Source organism: Vigna radiata, chromosome 5 (assembly GCF_000741045.1).
Source record: "Vigna radiata var. radiata cultivar VC1973A chromosome 5, Vradiata_ver6, whole genome shotgun sequence".
Lineage (NCBI taxonomy): Eukaryota > Viridiplantae > Streptophyta > Magnoliopsida > Fabales > Fabaceae > Vigna > Vigna radiata.
Window position 1 is genome coordinate 25,834,863 of NC_028355.1, and position 25,490 is coordinate 25,860,352.

The 25,490-nt window shown below is 29.7% G+C and overlaps 2 protein-coding genes across 12 annotated transcripts; both read right to left on the minus strand.

Annotated features, from left to right (window-relative positions):
• Window positions 1-800: 800 nt before the first annotated feature.
• Window positions 801-13,949, minus strand: LOC106760534 (telomerase reverse transcriptase). 11 transcript variants are annotated; one of them, XM_022781212.1, is made up of 14 exons: window positions 13,559-13,949; window positions 12,302-12,382; window positions 11,627-11,692; window positions 11,373-11,526; window positions 10,699-11,090; window positions 9,234-9,366; window positions 8,625-8,769; window positions 7,178-7,316; window positions 6,763-6,980; window positions 4,234-4,240; window positions 3,696-4,123; window positions 2,586-2,858; window positions 1,841-2,123; window positions 801-1,103 (listed from the first exon to the last, which is right to left on the minus strand). In XM_022781212.1, exons 1-13 carry the CDS (start codon window positions 13,850-13,852, stop codon window positions 1,850-1,852), a joined length of 2,604 nt encoding a protein of 867 aa, XP_022636933.1. In that variant the 5' UTR covers window positions 13,853-13,949; the 3' UTR covers window positions 801-1,103; window positions 1,841-1,849. The 11 variants fall into 11 exon arrangements, with proteins under 11 accessions (XP_022636933.1, XP_022636928.1, XP_022636927.1 ...); XM_022781207.1 differs by lacking the exon at window positions 4,234-4,240 and having other exon boundaries at window positions 3,696-3,910; window positions 4,067-4,123; window positions 5,826-6,980; XM_022781206.1 differs by lacking the exon at window positions 4,234-4,240 and having other exon boundaries at window positions 3,696-3,913; window positions 4,067-4,123; window positions 5,826-6,980.
• Window positions 13,950-16,946: 2,997 nt separating this feature from the next.
• On the minus strand, window positions 16,947-23,257 carry LOC106760535 (MLP-like protein 34). The gene is made up of 5 exons (XM_022780251.1): window positions 23,030-23,257; window positions 22,671-22,935; window positions 21,408-21,594; window positions 17,510-17,702; window positions 16,947-17,400 (listed from the first exon to the last, which is right to left on the minus strand). The coding sequence occupies exons 1-5, from the start codon at window positions 23,220-23,222 to the stop codon at window positions 17,132-17,134; spliced, it is 1,107 nt and encodes a 368-aa protein (XP_022635972.1). The 5' UTR covers window positions 23,223-23,257; the 3' UTR covers window positions 16,947-17,131.
• Window positions 23,258-25,490: the final 2,233 nt, after the last annotated feature.

The window sequence follows — 25,490 nt, forward strand, 5'->3', positions numbered from 1 at the left end:
TGTCGTAGATTACATGATTCACAATAACTATATTTAATAGTATATATTTAGAATAAGTATAAATCACATAATTTAGAATAATCATATTGTGAATTATGTAACTTATATTATATTCTAATTTACATAATCTAATATTTTATAATGCAATTTTGAATTATAGAATCTAAAATATTGTTCCAAATTATCTAAATTTAAGAGTACAAAGGTGGGAAGAAATAGTCCAAAATCTGTTGTGCAGTGTTATGGCTATCCTCATTGCGAGTGGTAACAAAGCAATTAAGTTACTTGAAAAAGATGAATAAGCATATTTTAACGATGGCAAGTTCGAACCAATAGTCCTGAAATAAGAGTTAAGTTTGCTGCAAGATATCACAACCAACCTATCAATATTAATTATTTGAATGCAAAATTCAAGTTTTATATATAATTACTTTAATGCAAAATACCCTTTTCCTTGCAGAATTTACCTTCTTAAAACTCGTTTGCATTTATTATAAATGTCTAAATGTAACAAGCTAAAAAAATTCAAAATCTAATTAAAAAAACTATTAGTTTTTCATTTTTTTTTTCCAATAAAAAGTTACATTTATTATGTTTTACAAAGTGTGTTTGGATAAACAGGGAATGTGTTAATAAAAGCTGTTATTTTAAAAAATAATAAAAAGTTTTAAAAGAAAAGCACTTCAAATTTATATCCAAAAAAGAACTTCTAATTTTCATTTGATCATATAGATATTTCTTTCATCAAGGTACGCAGATCAAACCATGTTATAATTTGTACATGTGTTCCTTGTTTACCATTGAACACAGCAAGGATGAAAATTTAATAGAAACATTGTGTTTGATATTGTAACAATAAAACCAGTAGATTTCAACAATTACTGGAGGAGAGGACACCATTTAAAACTCCCATTTTCTAGTAATTTTTTCTACTGTTAAACCAGACAAGTGGACTCAGTCAAAGCCAGGTAAAAAAAAAAACCCTTGTAACAGATATAATAACCAATTTTACCACTCATCATCATGTATATGTACCCAAAAAATGGAAAGAAGGAGCATCCCTGAGGCAACTTGTGGCGCTATAATGTCGGATTATCTCTCACCTGCAAGAAAGGGCATTTTAAAAAGTGACAATCATCATTATGTAATATTTTTTTTTCCACTTCAAACTTTAGTCACTAATTATGCTGAAAATTTGCTGCCGAAGTGTTCAACTGGTTCATAAAAAACTAGCAACTTTTTTAAATTTCACATTTTCCATGAAAAACAAAATAAATGTTTAGACAAGTTACTCAGTTTTGCAATAATTTGTTTGCATAATTAGTGAAATTTGTTTTTGAATAGGGACACCAAGTTTAAAACATTGCATTATACCCCAGTGCCAGGCTATAGTACCTGAGTTAAGGGGAAAATTGCTCGAACCAATTCACTATGGTCAGGTCAAATTGGGTATGTTTCTCAATAATAGAAACTAAACTAGCTTGAAACAAACCAATAAAATTTAGGCCAGGTTATAATGTTGGTTACACATACATACGTACATACGTGTGTGTGTGTGTGTGACCTTAATAATGGTTGGTTACATTCTAGTATACCTGATTTAAAGAGTTTATCCAAACTAAAGGGGATGTTTTGGTTAGAGTTCATCAATGTATCCGGATTCTTGGGTGTGACCTTAATAATGGTTGGTTACATTCTTGTATACCTGATTTAAAGAGTTTATCCAAACTAAAGGGAATGTTTTGGTTAGGGTTCATCAGTGCATCCGGATTCTTGATGACCCCATGGAACTTCCAATAAAAATTTTCAGCAAAGAACTACTGCAATTAATGAAACTAACCTTTAAGAGCTAATACTTGATCTCCCAAAGCAAAGAGGAGTTTTTGGTATCAATTGCATATTTAAGTTCAGGTGACACCCTCCCAGACATTCTATGTGATAACAACCTTGACCTCAAAATAGCCAGCAAATCCTTATGACGTGATTCCTTTCTCTTGAGTACTTGTATGTAAGCATGTAATCCAAGCCATTCTACTTCTTCCTTCTCCAACACGAGAATTGGCTGTACGTCTGAATTAAGTGTCATGGAGTGCATCCTTTTCTTTATCAGCAGATGCATATATCTGGCAGTTGATCATGAAAGAAAAAATAATTGATTAATGGTTGTACTTCATAGAGTTTAGGTATTCAGAAAGAAATACAAAATCATTTGATTGAGAACTCGTTTAGAGCATTAGTTTGATGATAGAAAAAAGGTTAGACACTTCAGAAAGAAAACTACATAATATGTTTTATTGATTCTGAAAAGTGAAAAAGATAAAAGTTCAGGGTGCTGACTAAAGTATTTCTAGAGTTAAGCTAAATAAGTTTCCTAAGTGGCTAGTGAGATCCAGCTCTTATTCATAGACTAGTTTAGATCCATCTGTCAACTAACTACTTACAATTACACAAACTTAAAGAAAAGGCATACTGTGTGTGTATGTTATGTGCTACTACCATCTGAGAAAGTATACTCTAATAAGAAAAGTCAATCAAATCAAAATGAGAAAAGGTAGTCAGGTAAGATCGTCATATTACATTCATACCTCAAAGATCCCTCAATAATGTTTGAACAATATCTTTTGTGAAATTTGCAGATGAATGATAGATCCCGAATATAACAATGAAACTTCATTGCACATAACAAAAATACTTGAAAGACATTTAATCTTACAACAGCTGCTGAATTGATATTCGAATCAAAGAATATTGGGTGGCATTTAGGTCTTAGAAAGAGACACAGCTTCTCCTTAAGATTAATGCCTGGTTTACCTTGCCAGCGAACAGTAAGTGTAGAGCTTAAATGGTTAGCCAAGTACCTGATAGAGACATGGAACTAATTATTACAAGGAAAGAACCAAAAGATGTCTCACAGTATAAGTAATAAACATCTGAACACATTTCAGTAGAAATTGAAGTTTATTTTAATATAAAAAAATGAACATCTTACAAGAGATGGCATAATGTTGTCTACTTCTCCAATTATAACCTAATTAACCCCTCCCCCAAAATCCTATTTCTGACAACAGATTATCAATTACAATTCGGTCATGTACAAGTCTTTGCTTGTGAAATTCCTACTAGAATAATTCACTAAAATATTTTTACATTACATCTTAAACTCCATAACAGGAAACTATATGATTAAAATCAGTTTAACACGTGTAGAAACATTTTCTTAGCCACAACTAAACTTAGAGAAACAAGAATATTATGCTTACAGTGTTATTTTACAAACCCAGTTAAAAACTACAGATGATAAAAAGAAATGTTTAGAGTCAACTAATTTATAAGCGAAGTGTTTTCTTCTGATTATCCCAATCCTACAAGGTATACTCTCAATCATTCAGATATCTTCAATCACAGCAACGTGGAATTCAAAAATAAACAAGTCCCTTAATCACTAAACTGTTCAACTAAACACCGATAACAGAAATAGAAAAGATGTATATAATTATTTGCTACATGTCTTACATCAACTGAAAAATGAATTTGGTATCTGTTTATGTAATTTTGTAACAGAACTCCATCTTATCACAATTTGAAACTCCACACACTAACATTAATGATAAATAAACATAGAAGCAGATGTCTATCTATCAAAAATGCTAATTATGACAATAAGATCTATCAAAAAGCTTTAAGTGAATATTAACTTAGTGTAGTCAGCCTGAATTTCCATAGTGGAGCAATTGATAAGAAGTCCACTCCATCGAAGAAATGAAGAAGCACCATCTTCACCCACATAAACCCTGTTCAATGAGGAACCTGATATTTGTTCTACATCAAAGTTCGCACCAAACTTTTTCTCATTCATGTAGCAATTGTAACCACGAAACCCTCTTTGTAGCCTGGAGAAAAAGCTGTCTGCCTGCTTTTTAGAGGTTGATATGAAAAGGAAATCATCAAGAAAACGCATTAGCATGTAAGAGGAAGATGAGACTTTATCAGGACAGTTGTTTTGCCCATCATTATTCTCCTTGCAGCAACCAGATTCAAGAGTCTTTTCAAGAAATGGAAATATTACTCGTTTCTCCAAATGTCCATAATACACGGAACAAAGCAAAGATGACAAAACTCCTCCCTGGGGAATACCAACATCTTGTAAGTAAAATTTTCCATTAAACTGCAACACATTGTGCTTCACATGCTCCGTAAGATCTGAAAACAGAACTTTCTTTTTCACAAGCTTACATCTTTCCTGATATAAAATAGTAGTTTAAATTAATTATAGAAAGCAAATGTTTTAAGTAAAATTTGTTGGGCATAAATAATCATATACTTTGAGAATTTACCATAATTTCTTTGAAAGTAAAGCAATACAAATACATTAAAGCTTGAGTAATATGTACAGTTTGGCAATTAGGCCGGCTTACCCAATATATATATCAACCATATTTAATATTCCTAAAACACAATAAAATTAACCCACAAACACCTCAGTCGCTCTTATTGTTCTCAATGACAGATGAGTAAAAATTAGAATAGACACTTAATGATAATATTTTGCTAGATTGGGACAAGAGTACCAAAATCTCAAAAAAAGGCAAACTAGAGACACGAAAAGAAGTGCATGAGATTGCACTATAATTAAAATCTATGAGAAATTTGAGTTATCATTCTTGGGAGGGAATGAGATATTGTTTGTCTGCTCTCTCCTTTCTAGTAGTTACAGGTCTTGTTTTGTGCCTTAAGAAATTTCACATCAAAATTTGTAGGCCCCCCTTTAATTGCTCGAGTCCAAAATCAAATGGTATGAGATTCTCGATAATGCTTGGTTGAACCCACTTAATTGCTAACTTTTGAGTAAAGGTTTCCCAAATGGTTAGATGTTTATCAATTGGTATTAAAGCTGATTGTAGATGGAATGCTCGGTAGAATAATTAAGCTTTCGGTTCTCCCCCTTTAACAATTTGCTTTTAAGTCTGGGTTTCCAAAGTGCATTGGGGTTTATAATTTTTTTTCTCCAACACTGTATTTCCTGCTGAGACTTGGACAAAAGTTTCCTACACTGGGCTAAGGGTCATTAATGTGGGGTATGATATGCAACACTATTTTGGAACCATGTGTTTTAGGAGAAATAAGGAACTATTTACTAAGGATGCTTCCATAAATTTGCAGGACTAGCTCACTAAGCTGTGGTATAAAAGGCTGATATTTTTTTATTTTTATATATGGTTTGGATGGGGAGCATTAAAAGATAATAGAGTTATTGCTTATTAGTATGCAATTGGATTACCTTATTCTTATTTGCAACATCCTGAAAGAGCTTTAAGGAAAAGAAAAGAAAAGAATGGTTCCCAAAAAAAGAAGGCAATACCAAACATGCATTTAGTCTTATTAGTTTTAAACAAGAGCCTACACTTCAAGTAATATCATAACCATCAATCTTGAATAATAGTACAAAATAGCTGATCTCAAAACAGTTATACAATTTCCTAATGTATAAACAAATAGGCAAATTGAACCGTATTAACTGAATAGAAAAGGATGCTTCAAATTGTCTTGTGTCTAAGCCAATGCCTGGACCATGGAACCTAGTATATAAAGTTAATTAAATAAAACAAAATGCCATTTTAAAATAAGAGTAATTTTAGTGCCTTTATCAGCAAAAATATGTATACATACAACACGGGATAAAAAACAGTTTAAATTAATATACATCTCCAATACTCAACCCCCATGTTAATTGATATATAGGAGGAAGAGAAAGGTCATATTTATACATTCGTGCTTGAATTAGAATTATACACACTATGTTGACTTTTTCCAATGAAAACTAATACCTGGTTAACAAAGACACAGTGTCGAGATTGAAAGGATTTAAATGGTGTGAATCGTATGTGGCCATTGTTGCTTGTTTCATCTGACATCATAAATTGCTTTTGAACCCACAAAGACTTCTTTGTGCACATAACTTGATGATATTGCTTCAGAAAATATTCATCCTTTATCAAAACATTTTCAACTATGTTAAGAAGTTGATTCTGATCAATAGAATCAAAAGCTTGAACCACATCAGATGTAATAATAAATAAGATAGGCATAGTTCCTGTTTTTTTCTTCTGACCTACCAAAAACGGACATAGTTTTCTATAAACATCATCATAGTCAAACACGGAAGAACCTAGATTATCAGTCTTCCCAAATAAAATTCCTTTCAGAATAGAATGGGCATCATGAAGAACAGAATTGACAGATAGATAACGTTTATACATGATTTTCTGGTGGTTTAATTTGCCTTTAGTTCTCCAATTTTGAACTCCTATGGTGGACTTAGACAATGGCATTGTTGAAGAACATTTTAGATTTGCCACCATCCTTACACCATCTTCTTTAGGTTGGAGTCTAAGTTTTGAAAACCCAAATTTTCTATTTCTAAGAATATTATGTACAACTGCATCATCCAGGCAACTGTATCTTTGCTCTTTAAAGCAAACAATAGTATTAGATATCAACTTTTCCCAAACTGGTTTTGCATAATAGTAAATATCATGTCTCCCTTTCCCACTTTCAGTAACATAAAAGTTTGCTTGCAACAAAGGTACAACCAAACAAGAGAAATACCAAAAAATCCACTTCTCTAACAACTTGCGTTTGACAACATGCATAGCATCATTTCTATTCTTGAATTCTTCATGAAAGAAATATTTATTCGATAAGAAAGGAAACCATGATATTTTTAGTCTGTGCATGCATAACTTTAACCGGAATGTCTCAAACCTTCGTAGGTGTATGAACTTTGAAATATTTTTCCTCAGGATTCTCCATGCAGGAGGAGTACCTAACAATTCTGAAGGAAGTAAAGTCCTAGAAACAGCCCATACGAAAGATACAACTTGACTTTTTGAACAATACGACTTAAATCCATCAGATAGAGAAGATATTGCTTCCAAAGTATCAACACATTTCTCATGCAAATTTTTCCTTGATGTATTGTCCTGCAGTAAAACTTTGATCAAAGATATACAATATTTCTTTGATTATAGAAAAGTAATAGTATTATAATTATCAGGACAAAGCTAGAAGTTGCCATGCACATCAACTTAGAATTCTAGGGAAAGTTATACATAACCTCACTAAGGAAGTGGAAACTTGTTGAATCAACCGACATATCTAAAAGAGGGAAAAACCTAACCTTAACTCCAGAACTTGATCTTCTAATTGTATTTTTGTTCAATAACGGAAAAACACAATGCTTATTCAAGAGTTTTGTATGCTGGCAACACTGTGTCCTCCGAATGACTTGCTTAAAGCACTTCACAAGAGAGTGATACCTGCAGAAAAATAACTTAAAGTTTTTTAAATAATTACAACTTATAAGAAATTAGACCTTTCATCATTGACTTTGAATTCTAGTATATTAAAAGCTCATCTAAACTGCTCGATGAGAATTGTTAGAAAATTGAAACAATAAAAGGAGCAATTCAAAAATATGGAGAAACAAGTCACAAGTATTGGTTAACATTAAACTACAGGTAATTAAAATACAACTCTAAGATCTCGAGAGCAAAAACCCTCACTTGAAAAGAAGTATAAGAGGAAAAAAGCATACGATTTTAATTGATTTACATTAAATCAGCACAAGATATATATATATATATATAGATCTCTACTACCCTAGGGTAATGATTACAATAATTTCTTGAAAGCACTATATTTATGGCATCATTTATATATTTTTTTAATTTTATCTTTTAAAGACTTCGTAATATTTTTAATCCCTACAACTTGGAATGAATATGATTTTGGTTGGTCAATTTTTTTTTAAATATCATTTAAGTCTCTCAACTTGAGAGACCGATATCATTTTCTTTTTCAAATTTGAGGGTCTAAAATATTTTTTTAAAATTTTGAGTCCAAAGTTTAATTCACTCCAAATTTCAAAGAGTAAAAATATAATTAAGCCTTTTTTTTATATTAAGTAAACTATTGCAATACACAAACTACTCAAGTTTTACATACATTCTAGAGTTTGACAATCTTTGCCATAACAATTGAACCAAGACACAATTTAAAATTCTTCATCGTCCTATGTCAAACGTTGGATTCCTCTCACTTGAGTTCTTCCCTTCAATGTGATTCAGTTATTTTATGCCCTTCAAGCTTCTCCTAACAAATTGTACCCACTAGAGATAGTTCTGTCCATTGAGTCAATAATAGAATGGTATGGCCACAAAGGTCATAAAAACTCAAAGACAACAATTAGGCCCAAGTAGGCTGCTGAATGGTTTGAGGTCCCCTCTTTTATAGCCATGAAAACACCCAAATATAACAAAGTGTGGTACAACATTTGCACTATTAGAACCCTTTGATAGAAACTTATCAGGAAAAATGTTGAACCTTGAAATCAAAGCATTTTCTAAAATAATTGTAGGAATGTTTTAAATCATGCCTGCAGCATCTTAAAGTTCAAGTTCCAAAGTAGAAAGATAATTGGATAGCAGAGTAAAATAAACTTCAAAGATATTATGAGCACAGATTACCGGGCAATAACACGGGACCTTATCAATGATTTAAAGTGTCATATCATAACATTCACATTTAAGAAAGTGGTGAAATACAAAGGGCCTGCTTGCACTTACAGGCATTCAGAGTTAATGAGACCTGAGTCATTGTTGTGCAAACAAGACATTGGCTGAGCACTAGCATTTACATCTGAGAAGCCAAAAATATTACCAATGAGATGCTCTGAACAAGCCAAATTTGGCTTTAAGGAATATAAAATATCTGAAGAAAATCAGTGAAGGAAAAGCATACTATCTTTGTATTAGAAGAAGGAGCAACACATGAGGCTGTTATAATATTATTATAACAGGGTAAAATAATGTCTATAATACTAGGGTAAAATAACGTATCTAAGGAACTTGAAGAGCAAGTTATTGCCTAAGAATTCATGAAACAGTTCACGTTTGAGCTTGTAAATATAGAACAATTCCATATATAAATTGTAAAGAATGACGAAGGGAACCCAAAAAAATCCCATTCTATGAAGGGACAAGAACAACATTGAAGGTTTTTGCTTTGGTGTATAGAAAGGAATGCTGGTAATTGTGTCTTGTACACTGAGTACTCTTATTTATAATGAAGAGATATAGTAATAAAAAACAAAAACAATATAACTAATAATGAGAATTGTGCTAAGATATTTTCCTATTAATGTAATCAAATCATATCTCTAACATGGTGGATACTTTTCTTTGGAAGAACTGAACGAGAAGGCTCCAGACTATAAAAAATAGATTGCCTTTGGATATTGGTTCTCTTAGGAACCGCTGGAAGAGATTGCAAGATTAAACAGCAAGCACATTGTAATGACATCTGCAGCTAAACATGTAAAGAGCACGTGAATATAAGATAATCAATTATTGGAAGATAAGTTATGTCAAATCAGCATTGAACTAGTAGATTACTGTTGGTGAAGATTGAAATAAACCCCATGGTCCTCTTGTAGCTCAGCATTAATAGTTTTGGTAACGCATTTGTAACCTACCATCAACATCTTAATACTCACTCCGTCATTAACATATCCCAAAACTATAATCTGCATTCTTCTTTAAAAAGGATTTACTGTAGAGTAACTAGAATCTGAAATGAAGATATGTCCATCAACAGCTTTTATCAGGCAGGCTATTTTCCGTTGCTTCTTTGTGAGATTTTGCGTAGTGGATTTTAAAACAGAGAATATGCTTGGAAAAATAGTAGGTCTTATGACTGAAGCAAATTCCTTTTCCCCTTTATGATGATACTTTGTAACCATAGGTAAACTATTATGCTTCCCTTCTATATTGATGAACTTTTCTTCTGTGAAGAAAACATACCTTGTGTCTATTCATTGCATGTTTCTCATTGTAATTAATTACTTTTTCTCATGGCTTCAACCACAGTACAAACTGCTACAAGCCAGATTCTACCTCCAGAGAATTACTGTTTTCAATACCACTTATTGATGCAAATGGTTATTGGAAGCAGACAATTTAAACTATTCCGGCACTTCATAAAATTATCACACGATTCTATCAACAGTAAAGACCAAAGGTAAAAAAGATCAAATATAATTGAAATACATTAGATTATGTAGCAGACTATGAGAACTATTCTAGCACTTCGTAAAAGTATCACGTGATTCCATCAACAGTAAAGACCAAAGATAAAAAAGGTCAAATATAATTAAAATAGATTAGATTTTATTTCCTCCAGTTAGAAATGAACTGGGCCAACTCAAGTACTCAACCACAACATTAGCTAAACGAAGGATATTTCCCTAGTCTCAAGTAGCACTATATTCATATTCCTAGTCAATGTTGAACATCTTAACACCTACAATATCAAATTACAATGAAATGTCTATAGAAGTTTAACTTACTCTAAATGTTGAATGGTTGCAAAGAGTAAATAGTTACTATCACTATTGCACTATGCACTGAATCTAAAAGAGGAAACACACCATAAAGATTTCCTTCATTCTAATCAATCCATACAATTATAAAAATTATTACGACAAAAATTATCAATATTTTGCACTGATGCTAGTAAAAAGAGTGTGGGGTACGTGAAGAATACAAGTTTTATACGGAAATGAATCAAATACATACCAAAATTTTAGGAAAAATGTTTGTAAGTGGCCTTGTAAAATATTTCATCAAAACAATTAATCACCTCTGCATGATAACTTAAGCTGCTGGTGTTTGGCTGTATATTTAGACTATTTTCTTCAAGGGTTAACTGCTTTAGCATTTTGCAACGGCGCCGCTGCCAGCTAAATGGCCTAGAACGCTTTCCAAGCCTAGGTGTAATACAATTTGAACCTTGATTTCCTTCCGACTCGGACTTCCTTATAACAGTTTCAGTTCTTATCAGCTTAGGAACTTCAGAGACACTGACATCATAATTCCTGCTCCTATGATGCCTGATCAGTTGCATTGAAGACTTATCAGTCATGCCAAGGTTACTTGAAAAGCCCAGAGGACCATTGATAATGCCAGAAATATGGCACTTTCGTTTCTCTACTGGTAGGTCATCAGCATCAGTTCTTTTCCTCTTTTGTTCGCCTGTTCAAATAAAACCCAATATTGCAACATCTTACTAATAGTAAAGAGAGAAAAGATATTCCCAAGTTCACATATATGGTTGTTGAAAATTTGATCAGAGAAGATTTTACAACCATATCCATGAACTGATCCAAACCATCGGATTTGATAAAATTAACGGTTGGGTTTTGGGCGTAAGTTTTCCACCTAGTGTAAACGGGTCCCAACTTTGGATTTAAACATTCTGAATGCATACATATTATTGTAATAACAAAAATAATAGGGCAATAGACAGACACTTACAAGATGTCTGATAGCCAAACCTCGGTGAACCCTTGAGCATATCAAAACATAGACGACTGATAGGAGGACCTCCCACCTGGTGGTGGTTTCCAAGGGGAGCTGGCAAGAATATTGATGTATTCCTTAGTAGATAAATCATAAAATTATCCCCAACCTTCATGGATGAAAGTTTTTACCAAGTTTTGTTAAGAATAAAGGATAAAAACTAGATTAATCTAAACATGATCATTAAAAATTTTGATGTCATCAAATACCCTGCTTAAAAGAAGAGACCAAGATGCACTGGACAAAAGCTCCACAGTACGGCTTGAACATTTAATCTGCACATGAACAAAATAATAAAGCACAAGACGTGTGTATACACACAGTAGAATCCCTATACATGCTTTTTGTGTATAATAGCTGAGTTAGAGAGCTAATAAAGACATAATATATATCTGCATAACCAGTACCACCTTCTAGAAATCCCTTCCATCTCCATTTCTGTCTTGGAAAGTGAGAAAACAATGTTCAATGCAGTTCAAACAGGAAAATTATATTATTGCATTCTTTGATAATCCTCCATTTGACAATTTACATCATAAAACTCGGTATTTAACGAAAATCCGATAACAGACCTAGTGCTCAAACAAAACACATCAACTAGAATGCAACCTTAAGACATGTAATAACACAAAAGCCACTCAACTCGCAGTGCAAAATCATAATTGAAGAACTAAGGATCAACAGCATCTTAGTTAATAAAATAAATCACTTAAGGTATACGGAATGAACGCTATTGCATCTAAAATCCATGAAATATCTAATCCATCACTATGATACCTTACCGTGGAAAAACAGCAACAAAGACAATTAAAGAAATGCCCGAGTGTAAAATATAACACAAATAACCTAAAATATTGTACAGCACAAAGGAAGAAACTTGTCACCCTATCATAACCAGAGCACAACACATTGGAAACTGCTGGTTCCCTTCGATGCAACATCTGTTCAATGGTCCTCTTCACAACCTGAAAGCCAAAATAAGCATTTATAAACCATTATCTTGAGATTCTACCCAAAAAACGAAAACCCAACACGGGGGAGAGCATACAGTACATTTTTCAATAAGTAAACTGTTAAAAACAGAAACCAAACACCGATAACAATAATCTATAATGTTCAGAATGAAGTGGAAAACTGTATTAATCTGACTATGGAATGAAATTAGATATCTGAGTATCAGAAACCTAAGTAGAAATTAGCAGAAATGAATCGGGAAAGCCTCTGTCCTTGCCCAAGCTAGGTCTATATCTCAAGGACATATTTCCTCCCCAGACCCCTCTCTATAACAGATACCTAACTCTTTGCCCGAACCATCATAGCCCCTGCATCCTGCCTCCTCATTTTAACTATTTTTTTTTAACCTAACTGAACTCCAGAGAACTGATTTATTAGTATCTAGTGTCCCCCATTTATTTACATGATCGTGGCACTATCTCAAAAGTTTATGTGAGACTTCGGTTCTTTTTTTCAAAACACTATCTCACGCTAAGCACTTTTGGAGTTGGCGCAGTAATAATATTATAACTATGGATTAGATAAACTATGATATTATCAAATAATATGGGTTTTCAACCTAATTCAAAACCATAAAACTGGAGCGAGATTTGCCCCACTTATGTATTATCTTGGCAGTATAGCTAGTCTATTGGAACATGGTTTTTCTAATAATGGTTAACGATGTAAAAGAAAACAAAAAAAGTATTGTCCATTTGATTGTTGAATTTAATATAGAGTTCGTTACTAGTATCTTGACGATTAAAATATATAACTATAAGATGAGGAGTTTTTTAATTGGCAAACTTATTGGTTTTTGTGTTAGTTATCTTTTATTTTTCATCTTTTAGTGGACAGACTTGTTGATTCTTTAGAATGTGTACTCTAAGATACCTATTTAACATGTTAAGGTTATACCATTCTCGATTATATACAGAAAAGAGAGAAACCTTTCTAAAAAGAAAAATGTTGGGATTTTTTTCACAGGAGATAGACTGAACAGATTTAACACCAAAAGCTAGAATGATCTCACATGAAGAACTATAACAACACTTCCAACTTTCTCATTTCTCATTTCTATTCGACTTTCTCATTTGTCATTTATATTCGACTTGGGACTTTGATTTCATATTCCTAGGATTTAATACCTGATCCTGAGACAAGCCAGAGGGGGGGACGAAGAACGGGAGTGAAGGTGCGTTTTCGGAAACGACGACGAAGCACTGAGTGAGGAGTCTGTGGTAATCGGAAGGATCGTCTGGTCGGAGGAGAAAGGACTTGGCGTCGAGGGTGCAGCCAAGGCAACAGCGTCCGTCGCAGCGGCAAAGCTTCGGCGGAGGAGGGAGCAAGGATGTGACGGTGTCTGAGAGGGTTCGTGCACGGTGGCGGAACATGCGCCACAAAACGCCGGGAACCGATCGCTTGTTGCTCTTCCGTGCCATTTTGCCGGGAAAGCTGTGGAAAAGTGAAAGACAGTAAAATTTTCAAACTCGAGATAGTGAACTTATTAATTATTGAGTAAGTACATCCACATTCATTTCTCACACCTAATAAAAATAAAATAGTTTAAAAAAATCAAAAAAAAAAAAGTAAAAAGTAAAAATAAATAATATCAAATAAATATAAAAAATTTTGCATGTGAAAATATTATTTTTCTTAATTATTTTACGTAATAATAAAATGGAAAGTGAAAAAGAAAATAGTAATAATAATAATAAAGTAAAACTATTCGGCTAGATTTGTTAATATTTTATAGTTTATTTACTATAAAAATTAAAAAGCATTAATTAATATTTTTTTTTTTACTTTTACACAAAAGTTTTTTGAACTACTGAAGACCTACGAATCTAGTGATGATGATTCCATATTCACGATGAATACGATATTGACTAATAAATGATTTTAAAGATGAGTGGTTCAGATCTTCTTCCTTCTTACATTGGGTTTTGTGTTTTGGAACTTGACCCTATACTTTTACTGAATAGGCAAACATTTATCTTCTACTACAAGTAATCCCAAAATTATAATTATATAATTTTATTATTTTATCATTTTCCTTTTATTCTATACGTAAAATTTTTATTGTTAAGTACTGTTGATATACTTTATTAAAATTTAAGCTTAAATTTATAGTATATTTGATTTTGATTTTTATATTTTAAAATCTTGTTTTTACCATAGATTTGATTCTTGTCATTATTAACATCGGTTAATATCATAATTCAATTATTAAACTTTTATAAAATATAACAAAATAAAAACAGTCAAAATGTCATCATTTTTAAATTCATTTAAGTTAAAATTAGAATTTATAAATCTAGAAAATCTATCATTTTTATTAATCAAATGCCAACGTAATAAAAATTAATCAAATAATATAATACTTATATTTTATGCATTTATAAATAGGTGTTAAAAAATTCACTGAAGATATTAATTATTTATTGTGTTTTTTTTCTTCTTTTTCTTTGTATGTGGAAGTTTTACACTCCATATAATAGAATATAAATTTTCCAATGATGATATATAGGTTGAAGGATTAGAAGTTGTTTGGGAAAAGTCAAAGAATTCTCGGGAAAAGTGCTTTTCTTGCAAAATAAGTTAACTTTAAATAATGACAATTAATATTTAAATGTATTAAAAACACTTAAGCATGATGAAAGTGAATAGGTATTTCTATTATTTTTTGGAATATTAAAATATGGGTGGTATTAATATATTTTTTCATGTTATTTTAACATATTATTTGAGTGTTAATTTGTTATAACTATTTTGAATTAACAAATCTATTAATTTTGAGTACAAAATAAGTTTCATTCGGTATTTAAAATACGTTAAAATGAGTATAAATGATGATTATTCGGATATTAGTTGTGAATTTATTGTGTTTTCTTCACTTATATAAATATATTGTGTGAGTATTGGATTGGTAGCTCAAACTATATTTAAAATATGTTAAGAGAGTATAAATGATGAATATATACATTAGTTGTGAATTTATTGTGTTTTTTTATCTATCTAAATATAATGTGTGAGTATTTTTTTCTTAACTCACTTTAGACTATTATTTATTTTATTTTATTTTTTACTTAAAAGTTGCAAATTTTACCCAACCTAAAATAATTTCATGCATTTAATAAAAATACTTAATTAATGCTACTTAAATGGCCAAGAGACACATGATGCTATTTAAAACGAAAACGAGAAAATAAATAAATAAATAAACAGCCCAATTAAAAGGAATCTAAAACATGGTGAACTTGTCGGTTTAATGTCAATTATGGTACCTTTTTAGGGTAGTGATTGTTCAACTCTTTAGTCTAATAATATTCTAATTTATTGGTTTTTGACGTAGAGATAAACCTAAAATGTTATTTGTTATTTAATTATTGGATAATTTTGTTATTATTTGGATAATATTAGTGAGCTTAAGCGATAGGGTTGGACATTTTAACTTCAGATGTATTTGTACTAATTTTAGTGTGTTCATGTTTTGGAAACAACTTTAGAGAAATTGCATTAAAAATTATTTACAAATTAATAAAGATTTATAAATTTATACTATTTTCCTTTATTGAAATATATATATATATATATATATATATATATATATATATATATAATATAATATAAAAATATTTGAGATATTTCTATCCATATAAAACACAAGTAAATAAAATAATAAACTATTCACTCATGAAATTTTCTTTTTATATATATATTTGGAGTAATAATAATAATAAAGATAAAATAATTTTCTACATAAAATAATTTTCTACATAAAATAATTTTTCTTTTCATTTGAAACACGTTATACATTCATTTGAAACACGTTATAAAAATAAAATAATAATAAAAGAATAAATTTTCTACTTTAAAAAAGATAATATCAAATAAATGTAAGATAGTTATGCGTCAAAATATCATTTCTCATATATTTATAGTTTGTTTCAGAATTACACACTAATTATAAACAATAATGATACTTTAAGACACATAAATGTTTTACCACCATCTTTTATGTAAAATACTTTTTAGGGTTAAATAAGTTTTTAGTCCATATACTTTAGGACGATTTTGGTTTTAGTCCCTCTTTCAAACTAAGGTACAATTTAGTCCATCAACTTTAGAAAACTCTGGTTTTAGTCCTTTTTACCAAAATTTTTTAACTTTAAAAAACATAAATTACAAAATTAAAAGGACTAAAACCAGAGTTTTCTAAAGTTGAAGGACTAAATTGTACCTTAGTTTGAAAGAGTGACTAAAACCAAAATCGCCCCAAAGTATAGGGACTAAAAACATATTTAACCCTACTTTTTATTACATAAAATAATTTTAACACTAATGATAAACAATAATGTAAAATATTTTTAATTTTTTTTTACAAAAATCTACTTTTCTATGACTATTTTATTCCTACACTGTGTGTCAAATAAATAAATGTAAAAATATATCACCATAATATTACTCAATGTGATAAAAAGCAAGATTTCAAAGTATTATTTCAATTGTCATAAACTTATAGTTCCATGACTTACAAGAAGACACAATCACACATAATACAACAACATAGAAAAAAAAACATGTATATGTCAGACATTTTATTCATAGTTTGACATATAATTGATGTAATTAAGGGGCAACTAAGGCCCATAAGACATCAAATTTTATTAATGAGATAGCAATATGATGCATGAGAGGAGCTCTATAGTGATTTAGAGCTACTCCTTCTTAAGAAAAGCACCAACTTTTTCTATGATCTCATTTGCAAATTGTACCATGGCAACAGGATCAGGAGTATCATGGTTTTGTTTCTCATATATCAGAACAACCTTTGTAACACTTCCATTTTCCTTTGGAGTAACTTGCATCACAAACTTGAAGCTCTTATACTTTTGCAGCGGATCTCCCCCTATCACCTTGAAGCTTAGCTTGTAGTTTTCTCTGTCTATGTCTCCGACCACATGCTTTGCCACACAATTCTTTCCATCTGTTCTTATGCATACATAACGCACAAAAACATATATTCATTTTCATCATAAAAACATGTCTAACCCTAATGTTCGAACTTTTTTGCAGATAAAATGTAAAAGTCATACCATATACATACTTCCAAGAGATGATGGATCCTTCAGTGCCCCATTCACCTTCGTTAATGTCGATGGATTTTACCTTCGCGGGAAAGGCTTTGGCAACAGAGTATGTTTTGTTGCAGAAAACATCAAATACCACCTTAGCAGCTTCTTCAAGATAAACATTGGTTTCCAGCTTCTGAACTTGAGAGTTCGCCATCTTTCCTTATAACTCCTTACAAGCTATGCAAAATGAGTGAACAATGCAGCTCTATATATATGTATTTGTGGAAAAAAGGACGAAGAACAATGCATCTTCAGAGAATATGGTTAGGACGAAGATGCTGCCAACAAAAGGATCCCTGCGTACTCACACAGCATAAAGGGATTAATCTAAGATTTCTAGGGAAAACGAGGAAGAAAACTATGGTATATTTGAACTTTAAATTTCAATATATAGGTCCTCCCTTCTAATTTTTTTGAATATTATCGTATTGATATTTTATTTAGAGTCCAACTTTTAAACAAGTTTTATAATTTTTGAGTTTTATTTAAAGAAATTTTAAATGAATAAAAAATAGAAAATTATAAATAGAGGACAGTTTTTTATGTCTATAGAGTTTTTTTTTTAAACTCTATAAATTTATATATATAAAAAAATATGTTTATTATTTTGTTGTTATATTGTAATGTTGAGAAAGCATTAGGATAACACTACAAAAATAAAAGATTTTAATAGGCTGTTTTTTTAAGTATTACCAGCGATTTTAACTCCTAATAAATACATTTTCAGTGGTTGACAAAATTACTAGAAAAATTACTGTCACAAAAATTTTAGATAATTTTTTTCGTAATTATTAAAAGTGGGTTTTAAGTTTAATTCAATCCCACAAAATTGACTTGTAAAATAAAGTTTATACTTCACTTATATATTATAATTTATAATTTGACCTTATTTTTAGTGGACACTTTCAACAATAATCCTCATTGTTTGTGGGGTTTTTTAAAAGGAAAAACCTTTTTTAACAACACTTTTTTAATAATTTTTTGACAACGTATACTTGTGATTGGTCTGTTTTAAATATTTTTTAAACATAAATTCAAATAGACCAATAAAATAATGACACGTGTCCCGTTATAAAAAAGTTGTCAAAATATCATTGTCCTTTTTAAAAACAACCGCTATTTATAGGAATTTTCATAGAAACCGTCAAAGAAAAAAATAATGAAAAAAATATTCAGTTGTTATGGGCGGTTTTATCAAAGAACCGCCAAAAATTTATTCATAAAACAAATAAATTAAATATTAAAGCGGTGTTTTTATTAACCGCTGAAACCTTTAAAAAATATAAAAAAGAAAAAATATAGCTATGGTTTTTAACATAAACCGTCGAAAATTATTAAGTGTTTTTCAAACTGCTGGAAAATAAGTCCTCTTAAATATATTATTTTTGTAGTGTAAATACTATAGTAGACTAATCAAAAGTAAGTTTTTAATAAATGGTTTAGTTCTTACTAAGACTTTTATTTATTTATTTTCTTCTTTTTTTGTGGCTTCTTAAAGAAAGACGTTGTTTGTGTAGAAATTGATAGTTTAAATAACTATATAGAAATGAGAGAACTTCTAAAAGTTCCAAAGCAAGTTTTAAAATTGTTGGCACACTATTTTTAGTTAATGAGTTAATTAATGATTATCTCTATTCCTCATCATGTGTGAATTGGTTTACTCAAAAAAAATAAATGCGATTTAATAATAACAATTTAGGAGAAAGAAAAGACTATAAAATCTTTTTGTTCATAGTGTATAAGTTGGTGAGAGTTTAATTTTTTCCAAAGTCTATTTTTTTTTTCTCAATGTGTAAAGAATGCAAATTTTCCAAATTTATAACTTAATTTCACACCGATTCTTGTAAAATATAATTTAGTGTTAAGTTAATTAACCTTTAAATAGAAAAAACGTTTTGTAAAATTTAACAATAAAATATATTCATTACATTTTTACCATTTAAAATTTAAATAAGAAATTTCGTTCCTTTAATTAATCATTTCACATCAATTTACTATTTTTCGTAAAAAGAATTATCATATGAACCACTTGGCTCCAAAAAGATCGAAGAGAATGTGGTTAGGACGAAGATGCGGCCAATAAAATATCCCTGCTCTTTCTCTCTCTCTCTATATAGGGATTAATGTCATCAAATAAAACTTAGAGAAGAAGAAATAGAAAAAATAAGTCCTTCTATATGATTTTTAAATATTATTATATTTGGATTTTGGTTGAATTAATTTTAAATAAAAAATGAAGATGTTTAAACCATTTCTTTTAGAATCGGAGAATGATTAAAAACATAGAAAAATTATTAATGTATATAATAGTATCAATTGTTCTACTTGGTTGTTGTCTCTCGAAAAGCTGCAAGGATGACTCTTTGTAGATTATGTCTGTGTAGTGAGTGATCTGTGTACAGGTATGGGTGCATTGTGACAAACTAAAAAAATCAATAGTGGACTTACAAAACAGAGGAGAAAGAGAAAGAGACTTAAGACCTTTTGTGAATTATTATTATATGAATGAATGTTATACAAATTTAAGGAGAAGCAAATATGTTATATAGAGAGTAACAAAGTAAAATAGAAAAACATAAAGGAAGTTAGGGAGAAGTACTCTAATAACCCCCTCAAGCTTGACGTAGATGTTGATGTGTCAATCTTGAAATTGATGCTATGGAAGATGGAATGAGAAAGAGACTTGGTCAATATATCAATAAGTTGTAATATAGTGTGTATGGGGGATGAACTTCTTCCTATTAGGTTGAAGAGTGTTAACATAACAAAGACAACCAAAGACCATTAATCTAGAAATATCAAAAGCATTTTAATATAATCTTTCATATGATGAACTATTATTAAGAAAAGGGATAGGCATTATGTTGATAAGAAGAGTAGCATAATTGAGGGTATATATCCAGAATTGAGTAGAGATTTTAGAATGAAAAAGCAAGGCTCTAGTTATATTTAGAAGATGTTGATATTTGCTCTCAACTATACCATTTTGTTGAGGGATTTCACCGTAAGATGTTTTGATGAATTATACTTTTAGTATTGAAATAATCTCTCATAGCAAATTCGTTGTCATTGTCAAACCGAATGATCTTGATGCTAGCTTTAAATTGATTTTTAACATATGCAATAAAGTGAACAATGTGTTGGCGAGTTTCAGATTTATGTTTCATTAAATGTATCCAAATATATCTAGTATGATCATCAACAATGATTAGAAAGTATATATAAGAGTGTAATGAGAGATTAGAGCATGGTCCCCAAATATCAATATGAATAAGATCAAAGGCATTTGAGGTATGAGTAATACCAGGAGAAAATGGAAGCCTTCTTTGTTTGACAATGTGACATGCATTGCAATTATCAGTTCTAGAATCAATGTAACTATAATTTTGTCTTAAAATTTTAGTCTCATATCAGACAAATGACTTAATCGATTGTGTCAAATGTTTTTACAATCAGATTTATCAGGATGATTCTTATCTATAGAGTGAGTAAATAATTGTGTGAGTGGTGGATCCACAAAAGATGTTCAATCCTTTATTGATCTCAACTGAACCAGTCTTATTGTTTGTTGTCAAATCCTGAATGAAACATATGTCATTAGTAAAGGTAAATTTTCTTACTATTAACACAAATCATGCAACATAACGCAAACGTGCCCAGTTCACTCCTATACGTAGTAGTTACTGACGCACTTTATTATAAGCACTTAATACATAAGATTGATGCAATTAAGGGGTAATTAATTATTAGGCCCCATAATTCACATCAATCGTTATTTCTTAGACAGCAGCAGCATAACATATACGAGGTTTTATTTCTTAGTAAGGTAAGAATCAATGTCCTTGGTGATTTCAGCTACCTTTTGCAACAGGATGTCAGGATCAGGAATGTTGTTTTGGTGTTTCTCAAACTCAATTGTCCACTGCACCACACTACCATTTTCCTTTGGAGTAACTTGCAAATTACATTTGAAGGTCTTGTAATGTTTGTTTTCCCTCTCTATGCCTTCAACCAACTCCTTCGCCACACAAATCTTCCCATCTGTTCTTATCCCAACTAAAATTAGCTTTCCATAAACAATATTCATGTACACATAATATAGTAATAATGTATAAAAATGTTAAGAAGTAATTGAAGACTAATTTAACTTATAAAACTGATTTGTAAAGTTATATTTTCATCACATATTTATCGTAAATTTGATTTTATCTTTAATCGATGTGAGACTTTTAACAATTTTTCCCTGTGTCGAAGTATATAAATATTATCGAGCTAGATAAATATAAACTATAAATTCATATTTCCACAAAATATTTACTATAAATGAAGTTGAAGACAAATTTAATTTATAAAATCAACTTGTTAGATGATGTTTCTATCGTATATCTACTATAAATTGATTTTATCTTTAATTGATGAGACTTTTAACATACTTTTCTCACGTTGAAGTATATAAATATCATCGAGGTATATAATATTAAGCGTGAGAGACTGAACATTAATAGGTAATTCGATATCGAGTAAAACAATGGACTCAACAAACAATAAATTTTGTTAACTCATAACTCTTATACCATATTAAAAAACAGAATTTAAACTTAACGCAATCACACAAAACCGATTTATAAAATGATTGGTGGATATTATCTTAGTTGTTTTGAATTTTTGACAATGATTTTATAACTGAAATATATTCAGGACAAAGTAAAAAGTTAGAATTTTTTTTGCTTCATTTCAAAAGCCAAGAAAAAAATAAGAAAAATATTTTTTACATAAAATATTTTTAACACTAACGATAAACAATAACGTAAAATATTTTTTACTTTTTTAAAAAAATAAAAAAATTTACTTTTTTTATAACTTTTTTATTTTTATACTACGTGTCATCGTATTACTGTTACTTAATGTGATAAAAGGTAAGATTTGAAAGTAATATTTCACTAGTCATAAACTTATACAGAAAGACACAATCACACATAATACATCATCATCAAAAAACATGTCTAGGTCAGACATTTTATTCATAGTTTGACATATAGTTGATGTAATTAAGGGCAACTAAGGCCCATAAGACATCAAATTTTATTTGAGATAGCAATATGATATAGTGATTTAGAGCTACTCCTTCTTAAGAAAAGCACCAACTTTTTTTATGACCTCATTTCCAAATTGTATCATGGTAAGAGGATCAGGAGTGTCATAGTTTTGTTTCTCATACACCAGAACCAATTTTGTAACACTTCCATTTTCCTTTGGAATAAATTGCATCACAAACTTGAAGCTCTTATAGTTTTGCAGCAGATCTCCCTCTATCACCTTGAAGCTTACCTTGTACTTTTCTCTGTCTATGTCTCCGACCACATCCTTTGCCACACAAGTCTTTCCATCTGTTCTTATGCATACATAACGCAGAAAAACATATATTCATTTCATATCATCATAAAAACATGTCTAACCCTAAAAAGTGACAAGTTGTCATACCAAGCACATACTTCTTAGAGATGATGGATCCTTCAGTGCCCCATTCACCTTCGTTAATGTCGATGGATTTTACCTTCGTGGGAAAGGCTTTGGCCATATAGTATGTTTTGTTGCAGAAAGCATCAAATACCACATGAGCAGCTTCTTCAAGATAAACATTGGTTTCCAGCTTTTGAACTTGAGACTTCGCCATCTTTCCTTATAACTCTTATGAAAAATGACTGAACAATGCAGCTCTATATATATATTTGTGGAAAAAAGTTTAATGATAAGTTTAATCAATGTCTTAACCAGCTTCTTTAGGAGTGTTTTTAGTTTTTTTTTTTCCAATAAATTAAATGTAAAAATATACTCAACATTTTTTTTTTAATATATGATCTTATATATGCTAAAGCATATGGAAAAAAAGATTATTTTTATTAATAAATATTAACGTTAAGTATTTTTATTCTAACTTATAATTTATTTATTTTTCATTTTTATTATTAAGCAAATATATATATATATATATATTATAAATTAGTAAATGTTAATTATTAATAGACATCCATTAATCATGACAGAACTTCGTTTTCAGAACAGACAATATTTTATATGTATGATAATTGACTTTATGATCGATAAACTTGAAATTAAAACAGTAATATTTCAAAAGATAAAATGAGTATTTAAATTATTTCCAACATCGACACCTAAACAATATAAAATTATTTTGTATGGTAGAAAAATATCTTACATTCTCTCTTTCAACTTTTTCTACTAAATCATTTTATGTTAAAAGGTGTATTTGGATTGATAATGCAAAATTATAAGTTGTTGAAGAAATAAAGATAACTTTTTAAAAAAACTAAATATATATTTTTTCACTTACTATTATTTTATTTAGGTGGTCTTTCTTGTTTTACTTTTCTCTTTCTTACCAAATAAAACCAAAGTTTTTGGAGATAAACCATTTGCAAGGCATCTTCTTTCATTTAGAGAATGTGGTTAGGACGAAGATGCTGCCAACAAAATATCCCTCTGTACTCACACATGAAATAAATTTCTAGGGAAAACGAGGAAGAAAACTATGGTATATATGCACTTTAAACTTCAATATATAGGTCCTCCCTTCTAATTTTTTTTAATATTATCGTATTAGTATTTTATTTAGAGTCCAATTTTTTAAACAAGTTTTATAAAATTTGAGTTTTATTTAAAGATAAATTTTAAATGAATAAAAAATAGAAAGTCTATAAATAGAGGACAGTTTTTTTATTCATAATTTTATGTCTTTAGAGTTTTTTTTTAACTCTATAAATTTATATATATATATATATTTGTTTATTATTTTGTTGTTATATTGTAATGTTGAGAAAGCATTAGGATAAATAGCATAGTAGACCGATCAAAAGTAAGTTTTTAATAAATGGTTTAGTTCTTGCTAAGACTTTTATTTATTTATTTTCTTATTCTTTTTTAGTGGCTTATTAAGGAAAGACGTTGTTTGTGTAGAAATTGATAGTTTAAATAACTACATAGAGATGAGAGAACTTCTAAAAGTTCCAAAGCAAGTTTTTAAATTTGGCACACTATTTTTAGTTAATGTATTGATAATTATTTCTATTCCTCATCATGTATGAATTGGTTTACTCAAAAAAATAAATGTGATTTAATAATAACAATTTAGAAGAAAGAAAAGATTAAAAAATCTTTTTGGTTCATAGTGTATAAGTTGATGAGAGTTTAATTTTTTCGAAAGTCTAATTTTTTTTCTCAATGTGTAAAGAATGCAAATTTTCCAAATTTATAACTTAATGTCACACCAATTCTTGTAAAATGTAATTTAGTGTTGAGTTAACCTTTAAATAGAAGAAAACGTTTTGTAAAATTTAACAATAAAATTATATTCATTACGTTTTTACCATTTAAAATTTAAATAAGAAATATAGCTCTTTTAATTAATCATATCACATCAATTTACTATTTATCGTAAAAAGAATTATCATATGAACCACTTGGCTCCAAAAAGATCGAAGAGAATGTGGTTAGGACGAAGATGCTGCCAATAAAATATCCCTGCTCTTTCTCTCTCTATATAGGGATTAATGTCATCAAATAAAACTTTAGAGAAGAAGAAATAGAAAACTATAGTATGCACTTTATTTTTCAGTGTATAAGTGTTTCTTTCTGATTTTTAAATATTATTATATTTGGATTTTGGTTCAACTAGTTTCTAAATAAAAAAATCTGAAAAATGATATCGTTAAATCAATTCCTATATATTTAAGATATGAATGAATGTTATACAAAGGAGAAGCAAATGTTATATATATATATATATATATATATATATATATATATATATATATATATAGAAACAGAGAAAAATAGAAAAACATAAAGGAAGTTAGGGAGGAGTATTCTGACAACCCTCTCAAGATTGACGTAAATGTTGATAGTGCCAATCTTGAAATTGATG